This window comes from Platalea leucorodia (genome assembly GCF_965183815.1).
Source record: "Platalea leucorodia genome assembly, chromosome: 9".
In the NCBI taxonomy this organism is placed as follows: domain Eukaryota; kingdom Metazoa; phylum Chordata; class Aves; order Pelecaniformes; family Threskiornithidae; genus Platalea; species Platalea leucorodia.
Window position 1 is genome coordinate 34,800,555 of NC_138831.1, and position 26,888 is coordinate 34,827,442.

A 26,888-nucleotide genomic window follows, 5' to 3' on the forward strand; every position below is an offset into this window, starting at 1 on the left:
TTGAAGGCATAAGGGAAGAAATGAAGAAAGGAAGAAATGATGAGTTTAAGACATATCAGCTTAGTGTACTAGTGTCTTGTTTTGACGTCTGGGGAGGGGGTGGTTGTTGTTGTTTGCTTATTTAATAATGAATAGGGGGGTTCTGTCTTTTAACTTTTCTTAGATTTGTGGGATCTTTATTTATGGCAGCCTTCTGGTCTACCTTAAATGGTATTTCTTCCACACCGTAAATTTTCCAAGAACAGATTTCAACCACTTCAACAGATCAGTAGAATTAAAAATGAAGTGGTGGTATATAGTTCAAAACAGTGGATTCTGATCATTGTTCTGTTGATATAATGTCCTGTCTCTAACATGTACGTGATTTTTTTTTTTCTTTGATTCAGTACAGATCAATTAGAATCAAGAATGCAGAAACAGAATATCCTGATTGTCAGTCATAATGAAAAATAGTAGAAAACAGGATTTGCTTTATCTTAACAAGCTCTTGATAGATCTGTTTCCTTAGATTGGTTGTGGCATTATCCTGCACTCAGCTCTCACAGGAAAGTCAAAAATTGTACAATAAATCTAGTCAGTTTTACAGTTTGGAACCAGCAATGGGCAGCAATTTTCCTTTATCAGGATGGTTCTTATTTCAAGTAAAAGGTGTAACGGCACTTTTGTGGTGTGCATCACTTATGTCTTCTTTTCTTGTAACTATGGAAAAATGTAATTCACTTTTGGTGTACAAAAGTGTCATTGACTCCTAGTGTAGTATGAATATCTGTATGTGCTGTGTGAATATGAGATTTCCTCTGGGCATCATTTTCCGTTGCTCACTTCCAGTACCTGTGAAACAGGCTGTATAGGTTACTTCATGTTACGATCTTTTCAGTCATACTCCATTTCTTATGCTTATGGATACTTTTATGGTACTTTTGTTTTCATTTTACATTCCAAGTTCTGTGTTTCTTACAGATGTGAGAAATTATTTAATGCTATGTACATGGAAAACAGATATTCTTGATTCAGCACAAAACTTTAAGGCTATTTTCTAGAAAAGACATCTGTCTTTGTGGTGTCACCTATATCTTGTTGCCATGAATATTTTCAGGATTTTCTTAATGTGATATTCTTGGGCCACAATGCAAAATTCATACTGTTAAAGGCACTACTCAGACTTGCACAGTTGGGTTTGTATTTATTTTTTGATTGTATTAATTTAAAAAGATGTTTTTGAAGAAAACATTTGTAACTTTACTACAAAATCTGTCATTGTAGTTAAGTTAGTAGAAGGGGGTTTGATACCAAACTCTCCAGGAAGAAATAATAGATTCTTTCAGGAAAGCTATTGATAAGCTAAAACTTGGATATAAGTTTTGCCTGAATGCTGTCTGCTCAATGAGCAAATTGTTGCATAGACTGTAATTGGCTTAAAACAGGGATGACATAAATGAGTATATGTCAGATGCTATGAAACAAGACAGCCTCACCTCAATCCCTGGGAAGGTGATGGAACAAATAGTCCTGGAAACTGTTTCCAAACATATTACAGCAAGAAGGCAACCAGGAGTAGTCACCATGAATTTATGTAGGAAATAGCATTTTACAACAAAATGACGAGTGCAGTGGATGAGTAGAGCGCAATGGATGTTTTTATCTTGAATTTAGAAAGGTATTTGACACTGTGTCCCAATATGTCTTTATAGACAAACTTAAATTAAATTAAATTAGGACTAGATAGATGGACAGCGAGGTGAAATGAAAACTGGCTGGACTGCCAGGCTCAAAGGGTTGTGATCAGTGACACAAAGTCTAACTGGAGGCCAGTCACTATCATTGTACCCTAGACGTTGATACTAGGTCAGTAGTTCTTAACACCATCATTGATGACCTGCATTATTAACAATGCAAGAAACTGGAAGGACAGCTTTATACATGAGGCGTTTGTGCTGTCGTTCAATGGCATCTTGGCAGGTTGGAGAAATGGGCTGAGAGAAATCTCATTAAATTCAAGAGAGGGAAATGCAAAGTCCTGCACTTAGGGAAGAATAATGCCCTGCACCAGTCAGTCCGGGCTGGGTGCTGAGCAGCTGAAAAGCAGCTTTGTAGTAAAGAACGTAGGGGCTCCGGTGGACAGCAAGCTGGCCATGTGCCAGCAGTGTGCCTGTATGGCAAAGGCGGCCAACAGCGTCCTGGGCTGCGCTAGGAAGAATGTTGCTAGCAGGTTGTAGGAGGTGATCCTTCAGGCTCCCTGGTGCAAAACAGACATGAACTTAGGGGAGTGAGTCCAGCGAAGAGGGATGAAGGGACTGGAGCATGTCTCATATGAGGAGAGGCTGAGAGAGCTGACAGTTGCTTTGTCTGGAGAAGAGAAGCCTCAGGGAGTTCTTATCTGTGTATATAAATAGCTGATGGGAGGGTCTAAATAAGATGGAGCCAGACTTACCTCAGTGGTGTCCCGCATAAAGGACAAGAATCATTGAGCATGAACTGAAAAGGAAAACTTGTTCAAACTTAAGAAAAATGTTATTGTCAGGGTGGCTGAACACTGGAGAAGGTTGCCCAGACAGGTGGTGGAATCTCCATCCCTGGAGGCGATCTAAGCCTGACTGGACACGGTCCTGGGCAGCCTGCTGTAGTTGACCCTGCTTTGAGCTGGGGAGTTGGAAAGGACGATCTCCAGAGGTCCCTTCTGACCTCAACTGATGCTCTGATTCTCTGGCTAGGGTTACTTCAGATTAAATTCATTATCTTTCCTTTTCCTATTTTCCCTTTTTGGTGGTAGGGGAAATAGAAGAAGAAAACAATAGGAGAGAAGAATTATTTTGAGGATACTAGTAAAGTAACAATTCTTTATTGCAAAATTGTCCCCTGTAAAACCATGAAAAACCTCTTTATTGGATGAATGTGGCAGTTGATTGAGCTGTAGTGCACTGAATCAACATCCTACTACAGTACTCATTGAATGGCACTCTGTATTTGGGGTTAGGATAGGAGTGTTCCTGTGGTTTTGATATTCATAAATCCCACACATTTGATGAAATTATGCATTGAATCTGTTGGTCTTGAGAGCACTTTCTGTGCAGTTTTCACTGATTGCTTCTATTCATCAATTCTGTTACTGCTTGAGAGTAAAGGTTGATTGCAAGTGGCTTTATAGAGTATTTTGGTGATTTATTTGTTGAGAAATAGGACAGTTGAATTTTCTTCAAGCTTGTTGATTTGTCTGTTTATAGAGTCATCCTCTGTGGTTCATATTTATATATGTATTAGAACAGTAATCTATTTTACAGCTTTTTTATTCTTTGTATTAATGTATATAGCAGCTCTGTTTTGACTGGGAGTTTTGCCTTTTGAAGTTGCTATGTCTTAGTTAATAGAAGATAAGGACACATCTCTTTTTTTTTTTTTTTTTTTTTTTTTTTTTGTAGTAAAGACAGTTCTATTAAGGGGAGAAAATCTAGTGAGCAGTCCTCTCACAGTAGAGGATTAGCTGAATAGTTGCTGCTTGAGTGTGGTTTACTTGAGATATGAGTTAACTTGCATTCAGTGATTCTGGTATCATCAGCTTTCCTCTGTAGTCGGACAGACAATTCCAGAAGGTGTTTTAACATGTTTGTTAGACTCCAGTAGATGAGAAGAGTCATATGAGTAATATGCTACCATTTAAATGATATTGCTTGGCAACAATAGACTATGGAATATAAATTGCTACAGTAGTATTACTACTTCTGAGTTATGATACAGAACAGAGCTTTTCTATAGCCTTTTTTTTCATGGTTTGGCTTCTCTGATGTCATTCAATAAAAGCCATAAAATTCAATGTAGCAGGTTATAGCAAAACCCAGTAAATCCTCCTGATACCTTCTGCCAAGTCATTTTACCAGATTGACTCTTAAGTGAATGTGATATTCCACAGTTCTTTCTGAGGACATTGAAGGTGCTCACATATCTGGCAAGAAAAAAGTATTATTCTTTCAGCTACCATTTTTCCCCTTTATGGTTTGTGTGTGTTATAGAACATAGTTACAATAAAATACTAAAATATCGTGTGTGTAGTATCCATTACATAGTATCTGACCAAATAGTTTCATTCTTAGTTCAGTAGTTCACTACAGGAATAATCTGAGGTGCTTGCCATAGTTTTAATTTTTTTGGTGTTCAAAGCTATTGTTAATGCACAGTATCTCTTATATGTTACCTGTGATCCCAGAGGATCATTGAACAATTAAATCTTGTGTACAAGTTATATTAAAGGTATTTGAAATGCATTAGACTAACAAAAAATGTTAACTCTTTCATTATACAAGGTAGTTCTACATGAGGTAAGAAATCTCAGCAGTCACTCTCAATAGAGGCAGAATATAAACACTCAAATAGGTTATGGCCAAAATATCAGTATTCTTAATCTTATCTTTCAAAAATAGTGCTAAAGCCTAGCTAGAAATTATTTTTTTTTATTAATGTTCATGGAGTAGTAGCAGTTAAGAGGAAAGCTAGTTTCCTGTTTCAGTCTTAGTCCCTCCCTCCCTCCCTCCTGGGGTGTAAATCAGTCCCATAGATGGAATGCAGATTGTGAAACTTCTGAGACTGGAATGTTTCCAAGAGGTTGGAGGTGAGGAAATACAGGAGGAGGAAAATTTCCTTTTTGTTCACTTTTGGGAAAATATTTTTATTTACTTGGGTGCTGGGTTTTTTGGATTATACGGTTTGGTCTGAACTTTGAGACTTCTCCCACCCAAGTGAGAAATGTACTGGGAACTGGATGTGCTTTAGAACATTTTGAGGTATAGTATTCCACAATGCTTAATGATAAACCTTGTATGATTTCTTTTTTTCCCAAATCAAGCTTTTAAATGCATTATTATTTAAAGAAAATCCCTTCAAATAATAAATATCCAAAAGAAGGTTAAAAAAAGAAAATCAATGTAATGCCTAGTGAAACATTGCACTCAATGCCTACGCTTTACAAAAACGACAAAATGTGAATTCCCTGGTGATATTACTACTCTGCCTGTTTTCCTACATGATTTAGTAAGGCTCTTGCTTTTAATACAGCCCAGTAAAAAAAAAAGTAAGAAAATACAGCATCTTAATAACATTTAATTAAATTTTTATGTAGAGACTGTTTCTGTGGTTATTAATATGCTTATATGGACATAAACACTACATCATTCAGAGACCTTGCACATGATTGTGTGCACAGTATATTTAATGCACTACAACTTACATTTTATTTTGAACTAAACATTTAATTTCTAAATAGCGTGCTTCCAAGCACTCTGAATAGTCTATGGAGAGACCACTGATGGTTGGCTTGATCGTTGCTGTCAAGGTAAATAGTATAAATGGTATATGTTCTATATAAATCTCTTTAAAACCTTTTTATTTTAGGTAGGGTTGACTTTGTCTTCCAATGAGCTAATGCATTAAAGTTGAGTCAAGTTGAACTTGAATTTCATTCTAACTTTTAGAATTAAATTTATTCTATAACGCTTTAAATTTTAAAAAGTCATTAGAGTTATTTTTTTGTGTTCTGTTTAATTCTCTGAATCACTTTCCTTGCCAAAAGTTCAAGGATTGTAAGTAAAAGGAAAACAAAAATGCAACTTGATATTTTCAGGCATGGACTTCTTTTCAATAATCTCAGAAATGTGTGTTAAAGGATGCAACTTTTGTGCAGTTGATCACTCATCAATAATTAACGTGGTGCATAACAATCTTTTCTGAAATAAATCTGTTTCATAGCTAAGTATTCAAACATCCAAGTAAACAAGAAAAATGTAATAGTGTTTCTGTTCGATATTTACAAGTCTTTGACTTTTGTATTTGAGAAAGCAACTAAAAATGGTTAATAATAATCTTTCTTTATTTATAATTAATAGCAAATAGTCATAGATATGATTTCTTTTTAGTAGAAGAAATATTATTTTAATACTCTAAAAAGAGGCGATAATGGCTTGTTATCTAATCCGCACCTAATAGAATGTACTGAAAGCTGGTGTATCTTCATGTGTGCATGCATAATTGAAAAAGAGAAAATCCGGTAGAGTTACTCTTAAAACTGCAAAGTGATAAAGAGTATCTCTATATATTGCTGATGAAATCATTATCTTTGCAGTAGCAGTGAAATGCCAGGATTAATATTCTACATTGTGGCATGCTGTAATTCTAGCTAAGCAGACATCTGCAGAGGTCTGTGCTCTTCATGCTAACCATCTGCTCTTGGCTTTGCTTTTACAAGTCTTTTTGTCTAAATATATTGTTCTAAATGGTGGCATTCTCTGTTCCTTTAGCTGTAATATTTTTGTATCCTGATAATTTTTATTTTCTGTGTATAATGCAAATAAATGGATGATGCATAATAGTTTAATTAGCAGTTGAATCAAAAGTTGGTTTAATATGTTATTTAATTTTGATTTTGCTATCTTTTTGTATGCTTTTTAATGGAAAAAATGCTAAAATACTTTTTATAGCAGAATATTCAAGTTATATGTCAGAGTTATAGATATATACATGCATATATATGTGTACATACGTGTGTGTGTGTATATATATGAAAATCACCAACCACGTTATATGTTCTGAAACTGTTAAATAACAGCTACCTTACCTCTTCTCCCATTCCAGGAGCTGCTAGACACTTTTTGGAAATTGGCATGGCCAGATTTGTACTGGTCTAAAGCATCAGAAAGTTTATTATTACTGGGAAGGTGTGTGACACCAGTCGCTATCTTGCTTGTCTGCATCTAAGTGCTGTTGGCGGCTTTCAGGAGGAATAGTCTGCCTGAGGAGAGGATGTTGAAGGGAGCTTACAGTGGCCCAGCAGATGATCTTTCCAATTGAAACGGAGTTCGTTATACTTGTTAGTAGCTTTGTGCACTGTATCCTTGGATGCACTGCCACACATGGTGGAAGGCTGAAGCCTTTTCCACAGGAAAACCTGCTGCTTTCTTTCTTCCATACAGCATGAGTTTCAGTAAGAATATGATAGGAATATCCGCCCTGTGCAGTGGGAATACTTCATCTTCTCCATGATATGTTGCTGTATGCAAGTCCTGCATAAATGTCTCGATAGATACTAGAGGACAGATCCCAGGCCACTATGAGAAATAAGTATCTGGATAGAGATCCTTGAGTGGATCACTGAGAAATACAAACAGCAGAAAATGAACCCAGATTATGTCAACAGAGCAATAATTAATGCCTTGGTAAAACACAGTTGCCTTTCTAGAAGTCAAAACTAAGGGACCGTAGCTATTGTTACTCTTTTGATTCCCACCCCCAGTATCACCTGAATCTTTAAAATAGGGTGTTAAGTATAAAAACAAACCTTGGGCGGCTGTTTAGTTTAGTCACTTTGTTTGATCCCTCCATTTTCTAATCACAGGAAGCCATGAGTTGCTGAAGAAGTGCTGGGGACTGTCAAACAAATGTGCTGTGTATCCAAACTAAGGATGCTGCTGCTTTGTTTCCTCTTTTGAGTATGTCTTACTGATTCTAGCAATTACCTGCTCATAAAACTTCCTTACAAGTTTCAATTTCAGAATAATTGCTTTCTTCTCCAGAGGGCTGTGGCTGCTCCTTGCCCGTGACTCACAGCAGGTTCCTGTCCTCATGACCTGCTGGCAAGTCTGTCTGTGGAGCTCCTGTAGATAGAGCTGTGAATGCTGCTACTGGCTTAAGAGGCATGAAGGGAAATTGGTGCAGAGTTCTGTGATGGTAGGGAGATACAATGCTACATATTCTTGTAGCATAGGTACCAGGAGATTTGGATGTATGTTTGAGTGCCTTTGCAGACAGATTAAGGATCAACAGTGCACAAAATTTTCCCATTTTGGCATAGCGTGATATCATCAGTGTCATCTTAGTTCTATAGTGTTTTTGAGGTTGCTGCTACAGAACAGCACAGCTGAAGTAACCTAATTCCTGATGGTAAGGAACGAAGTGTTGACTGATTTTTACTGCAGTATGACTAGAAAGGTATTAGTGAAGTGAATACTATATTTAACCTCTAGCAGACTGTAGCTTGTTTTCAGCAATTTATGACATGATTATCATGGTTTAGAAAAATACACTAGAAGCACACTGTTGTATTAAGTTGATTGTTCACGTATACTTTTTTAAAGAACATGTTTGTGCTACGTATATCTATTGTATATCTATAAAACACAGTATACATGTTTTATAATTATACCTCTTTCGCAGATTACTAAAATAGAAAACATCAGTCATTTGAGTGAACTGAGAGTCTTAAACCTTGCCAGGAACCTACTAACCATTGTAGAAAACCTTAATGGACTGGATTCGCTCACAGAGCTCAACCTTCGTCATAATCAAGTCTCTGCTATAGTAAGGAACAAAACTCTGGTCTTTTTCTCTTATATTTTTCTTTTTTGTCTTTTAACAAAATGCACTATTACTGTAACTTGTTTAAACCATATCAGCGTTTCAGATTTGTGAAATCTTGTGTTTTCCTGTCTTGTGTTGCTTATGTTGTTCTGCTGCAATACTTACTTTTGCAACATAAAGGTGAAACAAACAGCAAATTTTTTTTGGTGTTTCTTTGTTTAAATATGATCACTTGTAGTGATTCAAATCTTGATAGCTCATGATGGTTCTCTGGGAGAGGGCGGAGGGAGATTCTGAAGAAGCTTTGTGGTTCAAACATACAAATTTAGATACTTTTTCTTCCATACAAGTTTGTTTCCTAGAAACAAACCCTCTCAATTTCTGTAGCTCAGCTAAGCAGTTCAGACCATTTTAAATTTCATCTCCTTATGAATATTTCTGGGGCAAATGCAGAGAAAATAAGTATTGATCTTAAAAGCAGAATTTCCCAATTGAAGCTTTAACTTAGCATTGTAAGTCTCTCTGTTCTAAAAAATAAAGCTTTTCACTTTGCAATTTGAGTTGTACTTCAGGTATGGCAAGTAGATTATTTGAACAAGCCCTTTTTAAAATAATACAGTAAATCTACTTAAATAGCTATATTTTTCTGGCCCTCAATTCCTTTAGTTCTTGGCTGAGGAACTGATTTATTTATTTATTTATTGCGGCTGAGCCTTTTCTTTCTTGAATTTCTGCTACTTGCCATATATTAATTGTTTTTACACTTCAAAAATAAGCAACTTCTGCTCATTGCTGATTTTGTTGCTGTACCTTCCCCCTACATCAGTTATGTTACCTGGAATTCTCTTCCTTGCTTGTAGTTCTTGCCCTTTCACTCCTCTCAGGTGTAGCTTGTACTTTCTCCTTGCTTCCTGTTGTCACAAACAGAGAGTCAGCATGAAATTTAAATTAGTAAGTTACAGGCTTGGACTCTGTGCTGTATCGCAATGTTTTAGTCTTTCCTGGCCAGAGGCAGTGTTTCAGAAGATGATGTTCTGTTCAGGGAAGTACTTTATTTTGTCTAATTGTTTGGTGTTTTGTTTGTTGTTGGGGTTTTTTGGTTTGGTTGTTTTTTTTTTTTTTTTTTTTTTTTTTTTACCCTGGTTATATTCTAATGGAATGGTGTGTGTGTGTGTGGGGGGGGTGTTTGTTTTTAATTGGATGGTAATTTTAGCAAGGATGACACTAACTCTCCTTCCTCTAGAGGACTCTTAAATCATATGACGTCATATCTTGGACATGTCATACTGTCAAACCTGAACTGTGTCGTCTTCCTACAATAAAATCTTTTTCTTACTTTAATGATAGGTATTGTCTTTTTCTCTGTGCACAACCATGTACATGTATTTCTTTACTTAAATTTGTTTTAATTTTTTGGAAAAAATGAAAGCTGCACTGCTTTTGTATTGAAATTCAGAATCTGCTGCAATATGAAATTACTGAAAATCCAGAAACATAGGAAAAAATGTGTCACTTTAGGGAAAGAAAATCCAAGATATAGTTGTTATTGCTGGAGTACTTGCGTAGTTGAGGAAGGGGGTTTAGATTTATTTCCTTTAAGATGAGGTTTAGGTTTTCTTATGGTTGACTGTGCAGGGATGTGTGTCATTTTAATCATGATATAGTTATGATGTAGCACTTAACTGCAAAATTTTTACTCCGAGTTCATTGAAAGAATTTAGTTTCTGTGTTTTAGTTTTTGGACGGTGTTTTAGTTACTCAGTGACTATGACAACACTGTCATGAACAAAGCTTTTTAAACTTGATGATTCCTTTAAATGAAAGAATCTAACCTCAATTTTAAAAAGTTTGCTCTCGCAAAATTGTGAAATAAAATCAATATAATTTAAATAACTTCCAGTACATTTTTTGTGAACCTTCCTTATTTTTCACACACACACACACACACCCCCACCCACCCACCCACCCACCCACCCACCCCCACCCCCACCCCCCCCCCGGCACTAAGGGTGTTATTCTTGTGTAGGAAAGATAATATTCTCATTTGTCAAACAAAATGAGGTTCCATACTGAACTCCATACTTGTTGCAGTTAAGTATATTGAGTAATTCAAGTTGTCCAACTAGATTTATAGTTTGAGCAATTAAACATATAATCATCTCTTACAATCCACTGGCCTTAGATTAGCAATTTGGGGACCATTTTTTGTCCTTGAGGTATTCATTAGAGACTGAAATCCTTGAATCACAGGTAGTTATTTTTGTAAGAATAAACTGTAGTTTGTCCAAAGCTGTAGGATTTAAAAAGGCAGTCCTGAGGCTTGGTTTATAGCAGAATAATCTCTTATAGGATTGGAAGTGTCTTCAAGAAGTCTGACTATTCTGAAGAACAGCAAACAGACAGAATAAATGATTACCATGTGTCTCATATGGCATTAAAAGCACATATGGAATGTCTACACTTTTCATCCAGTTGTGAATTAGGGTCCACTGTTAGGAAGGTGAACTGTGTTTTTATTTGAAAGACGGACCTGCCTGATTACTTTGAGGTGTTAAAAGCTTAGAATTTTGGGTTTTGTCATCTGCAGCTTGACCTTAGACCTGAAGGAGGACTGGTCAAGGTGGTCACCGTCTTTTCACGAAAGAACTCCTGTCCTGTATGTCCACTGCCCTATATGACTTTGTGTCAAAACTGAAGTAGCTGGAGGCTTTTTTTTCTGTCCTACATAAGGTGTTTGCTGTCACACCTGTGAGACTTCCAATGTATTATGCTAGTTATGGAAATTTGTCTTCAGCAGAAATTACTTTGTATTCTCCAATGCAAAATTCTTTGATTAGTTAAAATCCTTGCTGCCTAGGAGTTGCTGTGCACAACCCTATAATGCCTGTCTTCATGTGTATATCCACCTGTATCATGCGCACCCACCCCTTTAAGCATCAACACTAAGTGGTCTTAGGGACAGAGGGAATGTCCAGATGTAATTCTGTTGTGAACTCAGTCTTTCCACGGTGTCATCTGGAAGGGTTCAGAACAGCTCTGAACCAGGGGTTTTGCAACTGCAGACCTGAGCTAATAAGCCCTGCTTATTGTATACAGAGCTGTGACTCTCAGCAATGCTTGCTAGCTTACATTTAGTGTTTCATTAATAGCAGCTACACAATTTGTTTAGAGCTGCCTTGTGTTCACCTGTTTGGATAGAATGAACTGTTTTTGTTTCTGGAATGCTATGTAGACACGTCACAACTCAAATGGAGGGAGGAAGGGCTGTAGAGTTGATTTTGTGGCTAAAATCAAAGTAGCGAGCCCTGTGACACTTCCCCGTGCTGCAAGTAACAGGTTTGCCTCCACTGGTTGCAAGTTGGAGTGTGCTCCTTTGTAGGATAAGGAGATGTAGATGTAACTGAGGGGTTAGGTGTGCGGTCGGAATGGTATATGAATCACTGCAGACTGCTGTCTGGCCATTATGGATTTGTATTTCATAAATGAAGTTTGATCTTACTTGATATGTTTCATCTTGCTAGTATTTGAGCTGTTTGCTATTTAGAGGTTTTCTGCAAAGGTCTTTAGAGGCATATATTAAATTCACAATCAGTCATTCTGGAAACTAATTCCTCCTTATAAATTTTAATTGTAAAGGTGACAGAGTCCTTCAGATCGTTCTCTGGTAGAAGAGTCACTGCTGTTCGGTACTGCTAATGGCACTGCTATATTGCACTTCAAAAACCTTATTTCAGCGTGGTCGCAAAATAAACTTCTCTCTCTCTCTCTCTCTCTCTTTTTTTTTTTTTTTTTTTTTACAGTGTGTTTATCCTGCAGCTTAAATGCTGAGACAGCACCTTGGCTTATTTCCCAAAAGCCTGTTCAGAAACCAGCAGCAGCCTTATCCTCTTTTCTTTAACATCATTTGCTTTGCAAGTGATGCAGCTTGTTCTGCAGAGTGGATATCTGCACTGAAACACTCCCTTGCAGTCTGCACTAGGGAGAAATGGAGCTGCACGTTCAACAGAAATCAATGTTGCAGCAAGGTTATAGCGTATAGAAAAGAAAGCATTTCATCAGGCAAAGTAGAGAGGTTCAAAAGCTACTTTCAGCTACTGAATTTATGCCTCTATCTTTCCTTCTAGAAAGATGTGGATACTTTGCCCTGTCTCCAACGTCTCTTCCTCAGCTTCAACAATATATCTAGGTAAGGGAAATAGCAGTTTGCTTCCTATCAGTAATTTGAAGTATCCTATTAGAGCTGTATTTCATTAAAATTTAAATTCAAATACTGAGTGCAGATACTTTTTTTTTCCTAAAATATCAGATAGCATAATCAAGCCATTGTGTATTTTCTACTTTAAACATAAAAATTGTTGAAACCCTTTGCATTTAAATGTCATTGTACTATGAATATTCTACCAAGAAACGTACATTTTTATTTTTAAAAATATCATATTGTTTACAATGATGATCAAAATTAAAAATAGCTTTATAAGTATGTTGTTTTACTGTTAAACTAGATATCTATTAAAGCAACATTACACAAGGTACATACTATATTTAACGTATCATCACTGCATTTATGGAGTTACACAAACTGCTGAGTCAGGTTCTGCTTACAATGATTAGATTATTTCATGCTTGTATTTTACTTGTCCATATATTAATAAAGTCTGAAAGGTATATTCACGGTTATTTCTCTTTCAAACCAGATGGCAGAAGCAGAATAGCTCAACTTTCAAAGCAGGGCTTCTATAGTTTCAAGTAACTAAGTGCATTTTGTTATGAATAGAAAGAAATGTTTGTCTTCTATGCTTTTTCATATTCCTGTATTTCTGGAGTCTGCATTTATACTAGTGCCAGTATTTAAAAAAAAAAAAAAGTGCCTGCATTATGTTCAGTTTGGTATGTCCTTTTTTTAAATCCCTTAATCACCACAAGCCACCTTTGCTTAGAATCAAATAATTTTATGTGGGATAGAGGAAAGATGCTTCATGCTCTAATTAGTGGAAATACTGTGCTGTTCTTGTGGTATCTGCTTTCTCTGTAAAATGTTATACTTAGTATGAGCTTTTATTGTAATAGCTACTTGAACATTTTAAGTTGACCTGCATTATGTTTTTTGCAGACACCTCCAACCTACTTGTCTGTGTTCCTTAGGTTCTTAAAGTACCAATGCAGTAGATCTCCTTAAATACTCATGGGTATTAAGCATTTAAAAAAAATCAGCGATGAACTGCAGGAAACTTTAATATGCCTTTCCCTTAATTAATCTGCTAGAGAGGGGCTTAGCATTTTGCCTTTCTGGAATAATTTCCAGAATTGAAACATGCCTTTTGTTTCCGTTTTTCTAAAAAATGTCTTAGCTTGGCAAGAACAATGAGGGGACTGCAGTAGCTGGCTCCCTTGCCATCAGGGAGCATCACTGCAGTCAGCGGAATTTCTGTATCTTTTTCTATACTTGGTATATTTTGTGTAGCTTTCTGACTCCTTTCTCATGTTGTTTTATGCAAATTCATGTTATTTTTACAGTGTTCAAGAAGGAAAAATGTTTATTTTCCTGTGAGGTTTTAAAGTAGATTTCTCAAACTTTATGTAATCAGTGGCTTGCTTCTTGGTACTTTATCATGATTGTTGTCATTTATTCACTGGGTCTTCAATTGAGCTATTGATAAATCTAGTCTTAGTTTTCATGTAAGCTAGATATAGTTATTTAGAACATTCATGTAAATATATAATTTGGTTTTAATATGTAGTTGGAATAGGTATAAAAATAAAATCTTAATGTCAAACAAAAGACACTGCTCTTCTATAAATTTTGTATACGTATGTGGGTAGGTAGGTGGATGGATCAGTTTAACTCTTTATTTGCCAGACGTTATTCTAAAACTAATGAAAAATTTCTTTTGATGATCACATTTAGCTTGGGTTTTTTAAATAATAACCTTCTATTGCATATAGCACTTTTGAAGGCTAAAAACCCCATTAATTCCTGATTTTGAGTTATGTAGTAGGTAAGTCTTCTAACAAGAAAATGATTAAATATAAAAGTATACTGTTGACCATCTGTGTTCTGATACTTGGCTTGATACTGTTTGAACTGACTGAAGAAGTTATATGCAATCATAGTACTAGTGAATTGCCGTGCTACATCTGAACATTCCTACAACCCTTTTAAATGATTTTGTGTGGTTTTTGAGTCACTTACCTGGGTTTACTGTGTGTCAAATGGTAATTTTAAAGTTATTTTTCCTAGAAACAGCTGTGTCTATAAAACTGACTTTTCCTTAGAGAATCAAATTGATACACAGATATTCTAATTATCTGTAGGTGCATAGAGAAAACCTGTAAATGGAAGCAAACAACAAATTATAGTGCCAAAACCTGGATTTATTTATGTTACAGGTTCATTAAACTGTTTTATTTGTGATCATTAAAAAAAGGTAGCATTTTTGAGGCAGTGCTCCCATGGAAAGTTTTGCTGCTTCCTGTTTTTGTATGTCAGCAAAAATCCTTGAGTCTTAAATTGAAACATAGTGACATATATGAATTAATACTTCACTAAAAGATTTGGGAATGCCTTTTAAAAATTGTCACTATTTAAGGCTGAGAATCTATCATGAGTTTAATGACTGACATTCTTTTTCCCTCATGCTTCAGAGGAGGCCTCAAAATGCTGCTGCTTCTCTGCAGAGCTTTTAGTAAAGAAAGATGTATTGGCAAGATATAATGTAAAACCAAATGCTGTAGAAGTTGATGCTGATCTGAAACAAAAGAAGTCCTACTACTGGCTTCAGCCCAAAAAAATTTAGCAGTTACAAACTGAAGGCATTCATACCTGATGGCTGAAGATAATATATATCTCTAGAACTAGCTATAAAGAATGGAGAGAAATCCCATTTTAAATTTGTCATGTGGTACTGGGAAGAGATTACAGAAACTTTTCTTCAGGAAAGATAATGCCACTGAGATTCAGAAAGAGAGTTATCACTCATATTTCAAAATGTGAAACCAGGGAAGACCATTTTTTAATCTTTGAAACAAAATACATATTTTCACTGTTACACTGCTGTCCAGGTCAGCGCTATGTTGGCTTCTTCATTTAGTAAGGCAGGTTGTCTAGCCATATGGAAAAAGTTGGATACAAGCTCAAAGGACACGTAATTGTTTTTCTTCGTTTGGTTGCTGAATTGGAAACCTGAGAGAAGGAATGTTCTTAGCCTAATAAAAACAAGAAAATATCTTTCTATTCTTAGCAGAATGAAAATTTATAAATACATTGTTAAATACATGAATGAGAGCAGTACAAGGGGAATGGAAGGTTGACTGTCGTAACATCTGTTTTCGTCAGTAGTTTAGTGGTTAGAAACCTGGGAAAACCCAAGTTCTTCTGACTGAATATATTTTGAACATACAGTTCCCTCTTGAGTGTTCTATCAGACGAGCAAGTATGTTGCCTTCCTTCTCTTCTCCAGAGTTTTTCCCCTTTATGGAACATGCTTTAAAAAAGTCATTCATGCAAATGTATAGAGAAGGAACAACTGTCTTCCTAAGCAAGTAGGCTGTAACAGAGGACAAGTGTTCCTGTGTCCTGTTCTTGCCTACTAAATGTGTAAATGTGAATGCGTCTCAACTGGTGGAGGTTGAGCTTACACCACTCCAGAATACTCTGCTGCTTAGTGATTGCCATGTTCTTGTATGAGGCAGGAGAAGTGGGTTTGTATTCCCTCTGGCAGAGGGGAGAATTGGATGCAGGATTCTGAGCATGCACACAAAATGTAAAACTGATCTATTCTGAAAAGATTTCCAGAAAACAGTTTTTGATACTTTAGCCCAAATTCACAACTTCTTTCTGCATTGCTGAAACTACCATTTTAGCAAAGATAAATTCATCTAGGACGAAAGAAGGACAGGGAAGTGGTTGACGTAGTTTGGTGGGAGTCCTGCAGGAGAAGGTTTTTTTGGAAAGAAGCAGACATTCCACTCATGAAGATTGACTGAGGCAGTCTGAAACAGCATCATCCACAGCTGCTTTGTATTTCGTGAGCAGGTTAAAGACTCCTTTGTGGTGAACAGAGGCTACAGAGAACATTGAGACATGGCCTCTGATTCCCATAGGGTGGTCACCACTTGGCTCTGTCACAGCAGTGTGCGTGCTGGGAAGCAGACAGAAGCTTGGTTGTAAAGTATGCAGTCTGTTTGGTAAGTGTATTACACTAAAGCTTTGCTTGGCTTAGGATTGGGATGCCAGTGTGACAAGTACAGTATATTAAGTTTTCTACATTGAAATTCTAAAACTTTTTCATATGTGTATAAAAAAAAATGTGAAAACATAGCTGTTTTGCACTACTGTTTTGCTCTAAAATTGAGCAGCTAATAGGGCAGCTAAAAGCAAGATAAAGCAAGCACGTGTGTTTTAGCTCCAGAATGAATGTTCTCGTATGCTGAAGTACTGAGAATTTCAAAGCACAGTGGTATGTGTAAGTGGAAGCTCTTGAAAACACTAGCAAACTTAACTTTTCTGTCATTTCCTGAAGAGATTGGTTTTATTAAAAATAGGTAAATCCTGTGTAATGGCAGAAGTACTGTTTGGTTAAATGTTTAGTGGGAAGTACTTGGAGTAAATATATTTAATGCTTTTAATAAATATATTTACATTATTTGAAACCCATTTTGAAGACCAGAAGGCTTTCATATTTGTCAAGCAAAATCTATTCTAGCCCAATGGAAATGTAGTTATCTTTTTTTATTCTAACATGTTTACAAGTTTGCTTTACTAACTTCTGTGTCATTTGGGAAGGTTATCTTTTATCTTCAGGACATAGTGAGTATGTATTTTAAGTAATATGTCAGCCTGATCTTCCAAAAATGTGGTTACGCAAGCCCTTTCATGGAAAGGAAACCAAATCACAAAAAGAAGCAGAAAATGATAATCAAATTTGTCATCTTAACCACATGTACAAAACACCTAATTCTTCAGATATGCTAAGCACCTTCACTGCCTTCATTGGAATCTGTACATAGTTCATTTTCCATCAGTTTTTATGTTGTTTTAATACACTAAGCAGAAAGGTAGTAGTATCTTCCACTTCACTCTGTCATTTTTGTGCTGCATCTGTTGGGTATATTGTGTAGGAGTTACTTGCATGCTGTGCTAATTGTGTTTGGTTTTTTGAGATTTGTGTTGGGTGATTTCTGTTCTTTACTCCTGATCGCTTATGCCGTTATCCAGGCCTTTCTTCTGCTGGTTGAGATTGATTGTTACTCGGTGATACTATTTTTATATTTTATCCATTTTGTTGTTTTTGTTGCTTTTGCAGAAGTTGTTTTACCTAATGTCTAGAATCTTTCAGGGATATCTGATTTTAAAACCTGACATTCTGGTAGACCTGAAGCCCTTTGCAGCTGAATGTTAGTCCTCAGCAGATTATCGTATGCTTTTTTGAAACTTGGGTGATACCAATGATAAAGGCAGTGTCCTGGTTTTGGTTGGGATACAGTTAATTTTCTTCCTTGTAGCTGGTAGAGTGCTGTGTTTTGGATTTAGTATGAGAATAATGTTGATAATACACTGGTGTTTTAGTTGTCACAAAGTAGCGCTTACACTGGTCAAGGACTTTTCAGCTCCCCCTGCTCTGCCGGGTGCACAAGCAGCTGGGAGGGGGCACAGCCAGGGGGGCTGACCCAGCCTGGCCAAAGGGCTGTTCCATACCGTATGGCGTCATGCCCAGTATATAAACTGGGGGAAGGGATTGCTGCTTGGGGATGGGCTGGGCATCAGTCAGCGGGTAGTGAGCAGTTGCATTGTGTATCACTTGTTTTGTATATTCTTTTATCATTATTATTGTTATTTTTTCCTCCTCTGCTCTCCTATTAAACTGTCTTTATCTCAACCCATGGGTTTTACTTTTTTTTTCTGATTCTCTCCTCCATCCCACCAGGGTGGGGGGAGGGTGAGCGAGCGGCTGTGTGGTGCTTCGTTGCTGACTGGGGTTAAACCACAACAGGCAGTTGCTACTTCATTCAATGACAGTCTTTAATATGAGCATCTGTACTGCATATGATTTCTGATCCCTAAGTTCAGGGCATACTTAAGGTTTGGTATCCTTCCAAGTATTAGTGGAGGAAGACTTTTCCTACCACCAAGAGTGAGACAAACTATAACCAGTTGATGCAATCAATAAGATTGTCTGAATATTAAAAATGGCAATCATTCTATATTTTCCACTTCAGAAATGGTCTCTTATTTCAGAATGCCATTAAGTATTTGTTTATCTAGTAAAGTGTTCCTCTGTTTATATTTTTGTGATCATCATTGGTTCTTTTGTAATTTTCAGATTTTTTTTTTTTTACTTCATTCTCCAAAGTACCTAGTCAAATTATTTCATGCTTTCCACTTGAACTTAATTGACTTCGTAACACAGACTCAACTTTTGAAGGCCAAACTGCATAAGGATGGGGTGCACAGTTGTACGTTCATACACTGTAATCAATTTCTTAAAAGGTGTTGGGGAGTCAAATTTACTTCTGTAACTGTTCAGCTTTTTTTGAAATCAAGTTAAATAGTTCTCTATTGTTTAAAAATACTATTTATCTGAGGCAGCTGCTCTCTTTTCACATGTCATCTTCAATGAAAGGAACATGATACAGGCTGTACATCTCTACATACATTTTACGCAGGCCAGTTATTTTTGTCAGGAAACCAAATCAGATGTTGTCTAAAAAACCAACTTGTTAGTGTTTGTAGACTGAACTTGGAACAATAGACAGATCTGTTTTGAAGATAATATGATGCTTTTGTAATTGTTTTTCTTCCCGTATTTAATGATGTCGCGAACATCCAGGATCGTTCTGTGGTAATTGTGGTTGTCTTTTTTCTTGTATTTTCCATGGTTTTCATGCTGGCTTTGATAGCAAATACGCCTTGTAATTTTTTTTTTTTTCATACGAGTTGATATGTATCCTATTTTAGGGGGGGATTAGGTGAAACTATACTCCTACATTTAACAAATACTCCTTATTCTGCATCTCTTTTTACCTGTATGTGAAGAGACTAAAAAGTTTAACCGCAGCAGCTGTTGGTATTTCAAAATGGTTACAATTTGATTTATCCTACACAGTATTGATGGGTGGGGTTTTTTCAGTACAGATAAATACTAATGTTCTATCCTTAAGAAATAAAATCTTCCATCTCAAAATTATTCCTACTCTATGACATTAAAACTTTAAACTTTTTTGGTTACAGTTTTGAGGATATTCTGTGCCTTGCTGATTCCTCATCTTTGTCAGATATCACCCTTGATGGCAATCCAATAGCTCAGGAGACATGGTACAAACACACTGTTCTCCATCATATGATGCAGCTCCGACAGCTAGATATGAAGAGAATCACAGTAAGAAATTTCTGTTTTCGTCAAACTTACTAGATCCTTAAATTCAGAAGTAAAATGTAGGGTTTTCTGTGTATGTGTTAAAAATACCACATTTTTTTCTTAATTTACTATGGAATTGAACAGTGTATAGACATTGCAATATTTAAAACTTTAACCTTTTTTCTTTTGTTCAGTATTATGTAAGGGTGTGCTTTTTTACTTCATTTTAGCATGTTTATTTTTAAATGCTTAAACTCTTCATTAGTAAACACCGTGCGATCAATTGCCAGGTGACGTGAGAGAATCTGCAAAGCTTTTGGTAGAACTTTCTCAACACAGTCTCTATTGGTTTGCTCTATAGCTGAAAAGGAACAGCATATTTCTTCGAAAGGAATAGTCTGTTTACCCTAAAATTGGTGTTATTGGTATCTTGTTTCATTTAAAAATCTTGTTAGTTTCTTTAGCCTGCCTCCCTAAGGAAACCTGGTGACCACACTGTTTCTGTGTGTGTGTCTGTATTTCTCCCTTCCTTACTTAACCTACTCTCCCTAGTCATTTCTGTCTCTGCTGCTCATGTTCAAGTAACCCTGATAAGGAAGAGAGGACTTGCAGACAGCTAAGTCTCCTACAGACTTCTTGAAAATACACTGTAAGGTAGAGGATGAAGGGCAGTCACTGGGGGCCTTACCATTAAATCAACTATTTTATCTCTTAATACAGGAATAGTCATGCTAATTCTTCTGTGTCTACTCAAAAGTGATGTGTAAGCATTACCTTCTTACAAGAGAAATGCATCCAACACCAAGATAACAAATATAGTATGCTTTACAAGCAACAGTGTTGCAGTGTTATCTCTTTTGACCAGGTGCTGATACATGTACCTTATTTTAAATGCTCATTTGCTTTGTACGAAGGCTGTACTGCATTATAAATTGAACCTGCTGTTTTACCATCTATCATGTTGTCCTGCTGCCAATCCACCATGAGTATAAAATAGAGCCAATTATGATGTAAAATATAACATGTATGTGGAAAACATTAATTTTAAAAATGAAGTGCGTTGGGACATGAGAATTTTACTCCCAGCATCGAAAATACTAAATACTTGTTTGTTCACAGGTATTCTATGGGTTGTTTTTCCTTTATCTTTTGCAAATTTATACTGAGTTAATTGAATACTTGCTAATTGCTTTGCTTTTAAAAAGATCGTTTCCTCAGTATTATTTCAGAAACTTGAGTCACATAAAGAAAATGTCTCTCCCTCCTTCCCCCCCACCCCTTTTCGAGAGGAGACACATCCTGGTAGAACTCTCAGTGATGGGAAAAACTGTAGAAAGAGCTCAAACTACTTTTTAGACTCTATGGGATCTGTATGGGGAAAAAAACTATTAGAAATGTATAGCCATGGGAGAAACTTAATCTGGGTTCGCACCTTGTTAAACATCAGAGAATCAACCACAAGACAAAAAGCGACAGAAAACCAGGCTTCACCAGTTGTGCTGCTCATAAATCAACTTGTAAAAAGAATGTGTTTTGCGTTCTTTTTATTTGCCTTCTGGTTTTTGAGCCTTGAGAACTTTTTTAAACATTTTCTTCGTGTGGAGGGTGCTATGTTTTTCTCCAATAAAAACTGTGTTACCCAGATAATCATATGACTTAAGAAACTGGGCTTTTAAGAAAAATAACAAGTATCATGAGATCTGTGATGAAATTAAAGAGTTGGCAAGGCCAAATCCAGCTGTTCTGCCTAGTAATGCAACATGCTGTTGCCATTGGCTGTAAGGGTAAATGTAACTTGGTGGGGAATGGAAGTACAATATTGGGTATGTGCTTTTTCTCACTCGATTAGTATACCTGAACTCTAATTACATTTATAGGATCTTTTCTTCATTAGTCTGAAGAGCGTCCAGACCATTGTGAACTTAAGCGTTGCTTTGTCTTGTAAAGAACTGAGAGTTGGACCAGGATGTTGGTTATTTCTGACTAGGAATTCTTCACTAACCTGTTCAGAAGCTCTTCTGCACGAGAACTGAGTTTTACACAATTATTACTTCTTTTACTTGCTGGCTTCACTGGGACAAGAAAATTGTTTCAAGAAAATAAAATATGAAGGCTATTTTCAAAAGTTTGTAAGAGACTTTGAAGCTTTATTCATATTGGTTTTCAAGAAGACACATACTCTTTGGTGCCAGGCCTTTTCTATAGGATTCTCTGGAGAAAGGGAACCTTGGAGCAAAAGCCTGGTGGTAACTGCCTCTGCCTTAGGGAGCTATTCAGAAACATATAGCTACCATGAAAATCAGATACTCTGCACTTTGAATAAAACTTTTTTTGCATCGTAATTGTTCTAATATTTCTTTAAGTCAGGGCAGATTTGCCTTTATTCAAAGGATTGCATCATATTATGACAACTTTTAAACCCTGACCCATGAGGAAGTTAGTGTTTTCTTGGGCCGTCTCATTCATAAGCCATTTTTGAATGTAAGATTTAAACTCTTGGACCACTGAGGTATGGCCCTATTGGTGGTGAAATCAGTGGAGGTTAGTCACCTGTAACGAGTTTCACTGTAAGACTGTGAACATGTATTTGTTGTCCACACTGGAAAATTATTTTCAGCTGAAAAACCCATCCACTTTGTGCATCAACTCAATGGAAACCTTTTACTTCCTCAAACTTTGATAGATCAACCTAGAGGCTTGAAGACTGGGAAGGAGGCTGAATTACAGTGGCTGGACAGGTTACTGTGTGTCACCTGTGCTAACCATCAGTAACTGTCTGTAACAGTTAACACATTTACCTCACAGCTAAGGCGGACTAATGTGACTTGATTCATGGCTCAATAAAATAGGCTTATGTGAAATTGAAGTGTGTTACAGTCAAAGCACGCTCAGGTTGCATATGTAGTCATTTACATTGTTTGGCTAACATACTATAATGGCTGTTTTTCTGGGCATTGAAGCTTTTTGAATGTGTTTTGTAGTTTGAGCTTTTGAAAAAGCAGACCTATCCAGTGGTGCTTACGTTTTAGCTGTGACTTATCTTTTTCTTTTTCCAGGCTTTCATAACAATAAGCAGATATTGTGTACATATTTCTTACTGAGAAATTATTTAACAAGGAACACTTGCTATCTTGTCACTTCAAATACACTTTATCAACAGAATTTGCTAAATGTGTGTGTGTATATATATTTATATGTGTGTGTATTTATAATATATAGTGTATATATATATATTTTTTTTTTCCCTAAATGTGCTGTCATTCCCAAATTGAAAGACAAGCTGCATATTTTTAACAGTAAAACTTTGCTTCTTTTCATTGAGGTTTTATAGGTTTTGGATGCTTAGAGAGCTGTGTTTGGTTTTGATTATTTGCTTAGACCTTTCTCTGCTGATCGGGGAGTAGGTTCTACTGGTTTATCCAGAACAGAATTCATTATCGATTCCATCACCACTGTGAAGTGGTCTGGTTTTTTTAGGGAAGGATCACTAATTTTTACTTCAGGCACTTCTAAAGTCATTTTTGTGGATCATAATCCTCTCTCTTAAAGCAGGTCTTGTGAAAATATAGTAAATTTAATACTAAAAGTAAAAAATGGAGATGTATCTCATTGTGAAATATCAATGATTAGTCAAAAATTTTGTACTTGTTATTTTCCATGGCTATATTTCTACTAGAAACATCCTTACATTCTTACTTCATTCTTGTGGAAGATCAGCCTCTGTGGTATACATAACAAAAAGTAGTCTGCTTTCTGCAAGTATAAGTGAGCTGAATTTTGTGTATTTTAAGTGTACTGCGTTGAGTCTCTTTATGCCTTGAAAGCTTAAATGTATGTTCCAGGCCATTCTTCATATTCTCCTTTTTTTTTTTTTTTTTTTATTACCTAAAGTAGTTTATATCAAGTATACTGTAGCTGTTTCTAATCTACAGTAAAATTATTTGAATAATTTTAAGGTAGATGTACTATGGAAATGAAATGCTGCATTCCTTGTGTACTAACTTAGCGTCTTTTTCTCCTGTGACATAAATGGTATCATTTGTTGAAAAAAACCTCGTTTGAATAATAGTAAAGTTGTAGTGAGGAAGAAAACATGCATTCCACTGTGGTCTCTTTACGGTCCTTCTCGGGTCTTGCTGGATGATACCTCTTCGAAAGACTGATGATACAGTAAGTTGGCCAGAATCTGTGGTGTTGCAGTTACGGTAGTGCTTATGTAGCAGCAGGGGGAGCTATCAGCATGCCAAAGCTACAGATACAGCTCTGGTACAGCTCTAATGGAAAGTTTTTATAAGGGTGGTAATAGCTTTGATGTGCCTTATTCTTCTTGTGTTCTGTCGCTACTGTTGCTTCACGCTGAGAATGTAAACCTGCAGCCTCAAAATCTCATTGCAGAAAGTAAGACTTGTGCTTCTTTAGGAAATATATTTCTGCCCTCTTTCTTTTTCTCCCCCCCTCCCCCCCCCGCGATGGGAAGTGGAGAACTAATAAATGGAGGAGATTTCAATACACAAGAGGACATCCAAATCCTTTTGTAGTGATCTGGCACTTCGACCTTCTGGAAAAGCATGCGCCTTGTCCACCAGGGTTTGATATAAAGACAAAACAAAATTATAGACAATAGCAGCAGAATAGTGAGGGGGAACAAAGGAAAAGAGAGACAGGAAGAATTTCAAAAGAGATGGAGCTAAAACAAGGGAAGGGGTGATAGTAAAAATTAATTGTGGCAAGGTTATTAAGGGCTTTGTTTTATAACTTTGTGGGTTTTCTGGGGTTATTTTTACGTTTTTTGGGGGGGATGTTGTGTTTTTCAAGATGGATTGCATGTGCTGTGTAAGATTAATCAAGAAATATATACGGATTTGATTTCCATAAAAAGCAGATTTGGCCCTTGATCTTTCTTCAGATGTTTTCTCTGTCATTCTGCCTTTATGAATAGTGAGTAAAACTAGGATATATTTCCTTTTTAGGCTGAGCTAATTTCTTTTGTAAAAGAAATAGTATTTTTTTAAATGTCTGTAATTAGGATAAACTCTTGATCAAGAAAAAAGTCTTAGTTAATAAAAGACTCTTGTTAGAATGTGATTTGGATTAGTTCATTTAATTCTTTGTATTGAGACTCTGTTGGCAGGGAAAGTACTGGACTGACTTGAATGAGAGCAGTAGACCCTCACGTATGGAAGATGGTGTCATAAAGTGTGCATTTGGGCTGGACTAAGAGAAGGCTTTGAGATGGAAGATAGAGTAAGAAGAGATATTTGTGGAAGCTGAGGGAAAACTGAATTAGGGAACTTTGTGGATATTTGCCTTAAAGCTTGAAAAAAAATTTTTTTTGCTAGTGTTTATATTTTAACACTTCAGAGTTTTTTAAGTAAACACAAACTTAATACACTGTAACATGTAATTGGGGTAAATGGCTGTCATGACAATCGTGTTTGTAGTTCTTAACATTTTGAATCATCTCTTGCTGAACAGTACATTTTTATTTTGCATTATTAATTATATACTCATATTTGTGGCATATTACCTATATGGGTTTTGTTTAACGATTTTCACAGCCTCCCCCTGAACTTCCCCATTCAGGTATTGGGTTTCATTGCATGGTATTTTGTTGTATTAGGATCTAGAACGCCTTCTGTATCTGTGTGTCATTTTATTTAATTAATTATTTATTGTTCATCATCAACATGGACTAATGACCTCTTGGGGTCCCTTCTAACCTGGGTTATTCTGTGATTTTATGACACCAGCACCTTGGTAATACTCTGCTTAGGAAGAACCGAAAAGCCCAGTAGCCGAGGAGGCTGCTAACAGAACTTCACCCTCAAAAGGCCAGAAGTTGCTTTCAGAACAAAAAAGAAAAAAGTTAGGCTTTCCAGTTAGCGTTCCAGGGAAATTCTTGCATACAGTTGGGTTAGAGAAGCTTACTCTATCCGAAGCCTCGTGCCTTAATCTGCATTAAGGTATTCCTCTTATTTAATATATGCATATTAGGTTAAAGTCATGGAGGAACAATTTGGAAGTTTGTTGTTTAATCACCTTTCAGATTGATGTCAAAATTCGTGGTATGTCAGTGGGTTTCAGGGGAGCTGTACACGGATAAGAGTAAGTTTGCTATGTGAACCTAACTTCTTATGCTTCGGAAATTATTTTCTTAAAAATGTAATAGCGATGCTAAGTGTGATGATACTGTTTTATTTCATCGTCTAGTAAGCTTTCACCCATGTGCTTAGGGTTTCTTACAATGCTCTAAATGTAGGATGTTTTATTTATATAGAAACTTTGACATATCGATATGTCTTCATGGTTGATGATGTTTTCTGTTCATTTTTGTTTGTTAATTTTCTTAACACATAACTTCCTGGAAAGTGAAATTGAAAAGGTTAGGGCAAGGGCTTTCTATTTTGAGGGAAATCAAAACACTTTCTGTATGTTCTGGGAAGATACTTTAATAGAAACACCCAAATGGCAAGTGAAGTAAATCAAAATAAGTTAAAGTATGCTTCCCAAATATTTGTGTTGGAAGGACTGTACACTTTTTACTTCATAGTGAACATTTCTTTTGTTACTTGGAAAATATATGTTCTAAAAATACCGTGCTGTGAGAACGTTTAGACTTCTGTAAACAGGGCCATTCAACCTAATATGGGTGTATTGCAGCATTAAATTGCTGTACCAGGAAAATTAAGCATCTTCACTTACGTGACTTTAATTAGTGAGGAATCAATGGCTTTCTTCTTGAAACTTCTTCTTGAATAGGTAATAATATTGACAAGAAATAATGTTAATGTACTATAGTAGTTAACTTTGAAAATATTGTTTTTCTTCTCAAGTTCTGTTTGTGATTGAGAAAAGTAAGCCCCTGGAAACAGTTTACAATGATCAAAATCAATCTTAGATTATGATTCGAGCATAAATAGAGTTCAGCTCATTTGCTCTGTCTTTTCTTATAAAAAAATTCTACTAATTGCAAAAACTACTACAAAGATATAATGCACTGTTATATTTACAAATGTTCTTTTTCACTGTCATACTCACCATATGCTGTATACTTTTTTCCAAAGACCCTTACAAATACTAGTTTTAAATAGCTTTATCTTCAGCATTTGCATATGAGTAGTTATCTATTTCTTCTGTATTGCTTGATTTATTTATAATTACCTATTTCATTGTTTTAATAATGTTTAGAAACATTAA

General features: G+C 36.1%; 1 protein-coding gene across 4 annotated transcripts in view; it reads left to right on the plus strand.

The window, feature by feature from the left end:
- Positions 1-26,888, plus strand: part of LRRC49 (leucine rich repeat containing 49) — a gene marked incomplete at its 5' end in the record, with an annotated part of 54,041 nt that overhangs the window by 9,419 nt on the left and 17,734 nt on the right. For all 4 annotated transcript variants that reach the window (XM_082321425.1, XM_082321426.1, XM_082321427.1 and 1 more), the window contains 3 exons: positions 8,194-8,337; positions 12,462-12,523; positions 19,565-19,712. In XM_082321425.1, coding sequence (XP_082177551.1) covers positions 8,194-8,337; positions 12,462-12,523; positions 19,565-19,712 — 354 coding nt within the window. The remainder of the gene's footprint in view (positions 1-8,193; positions 8,338-12,461; positions 12,524-19,564; positions 19,713-26,888) is intronic.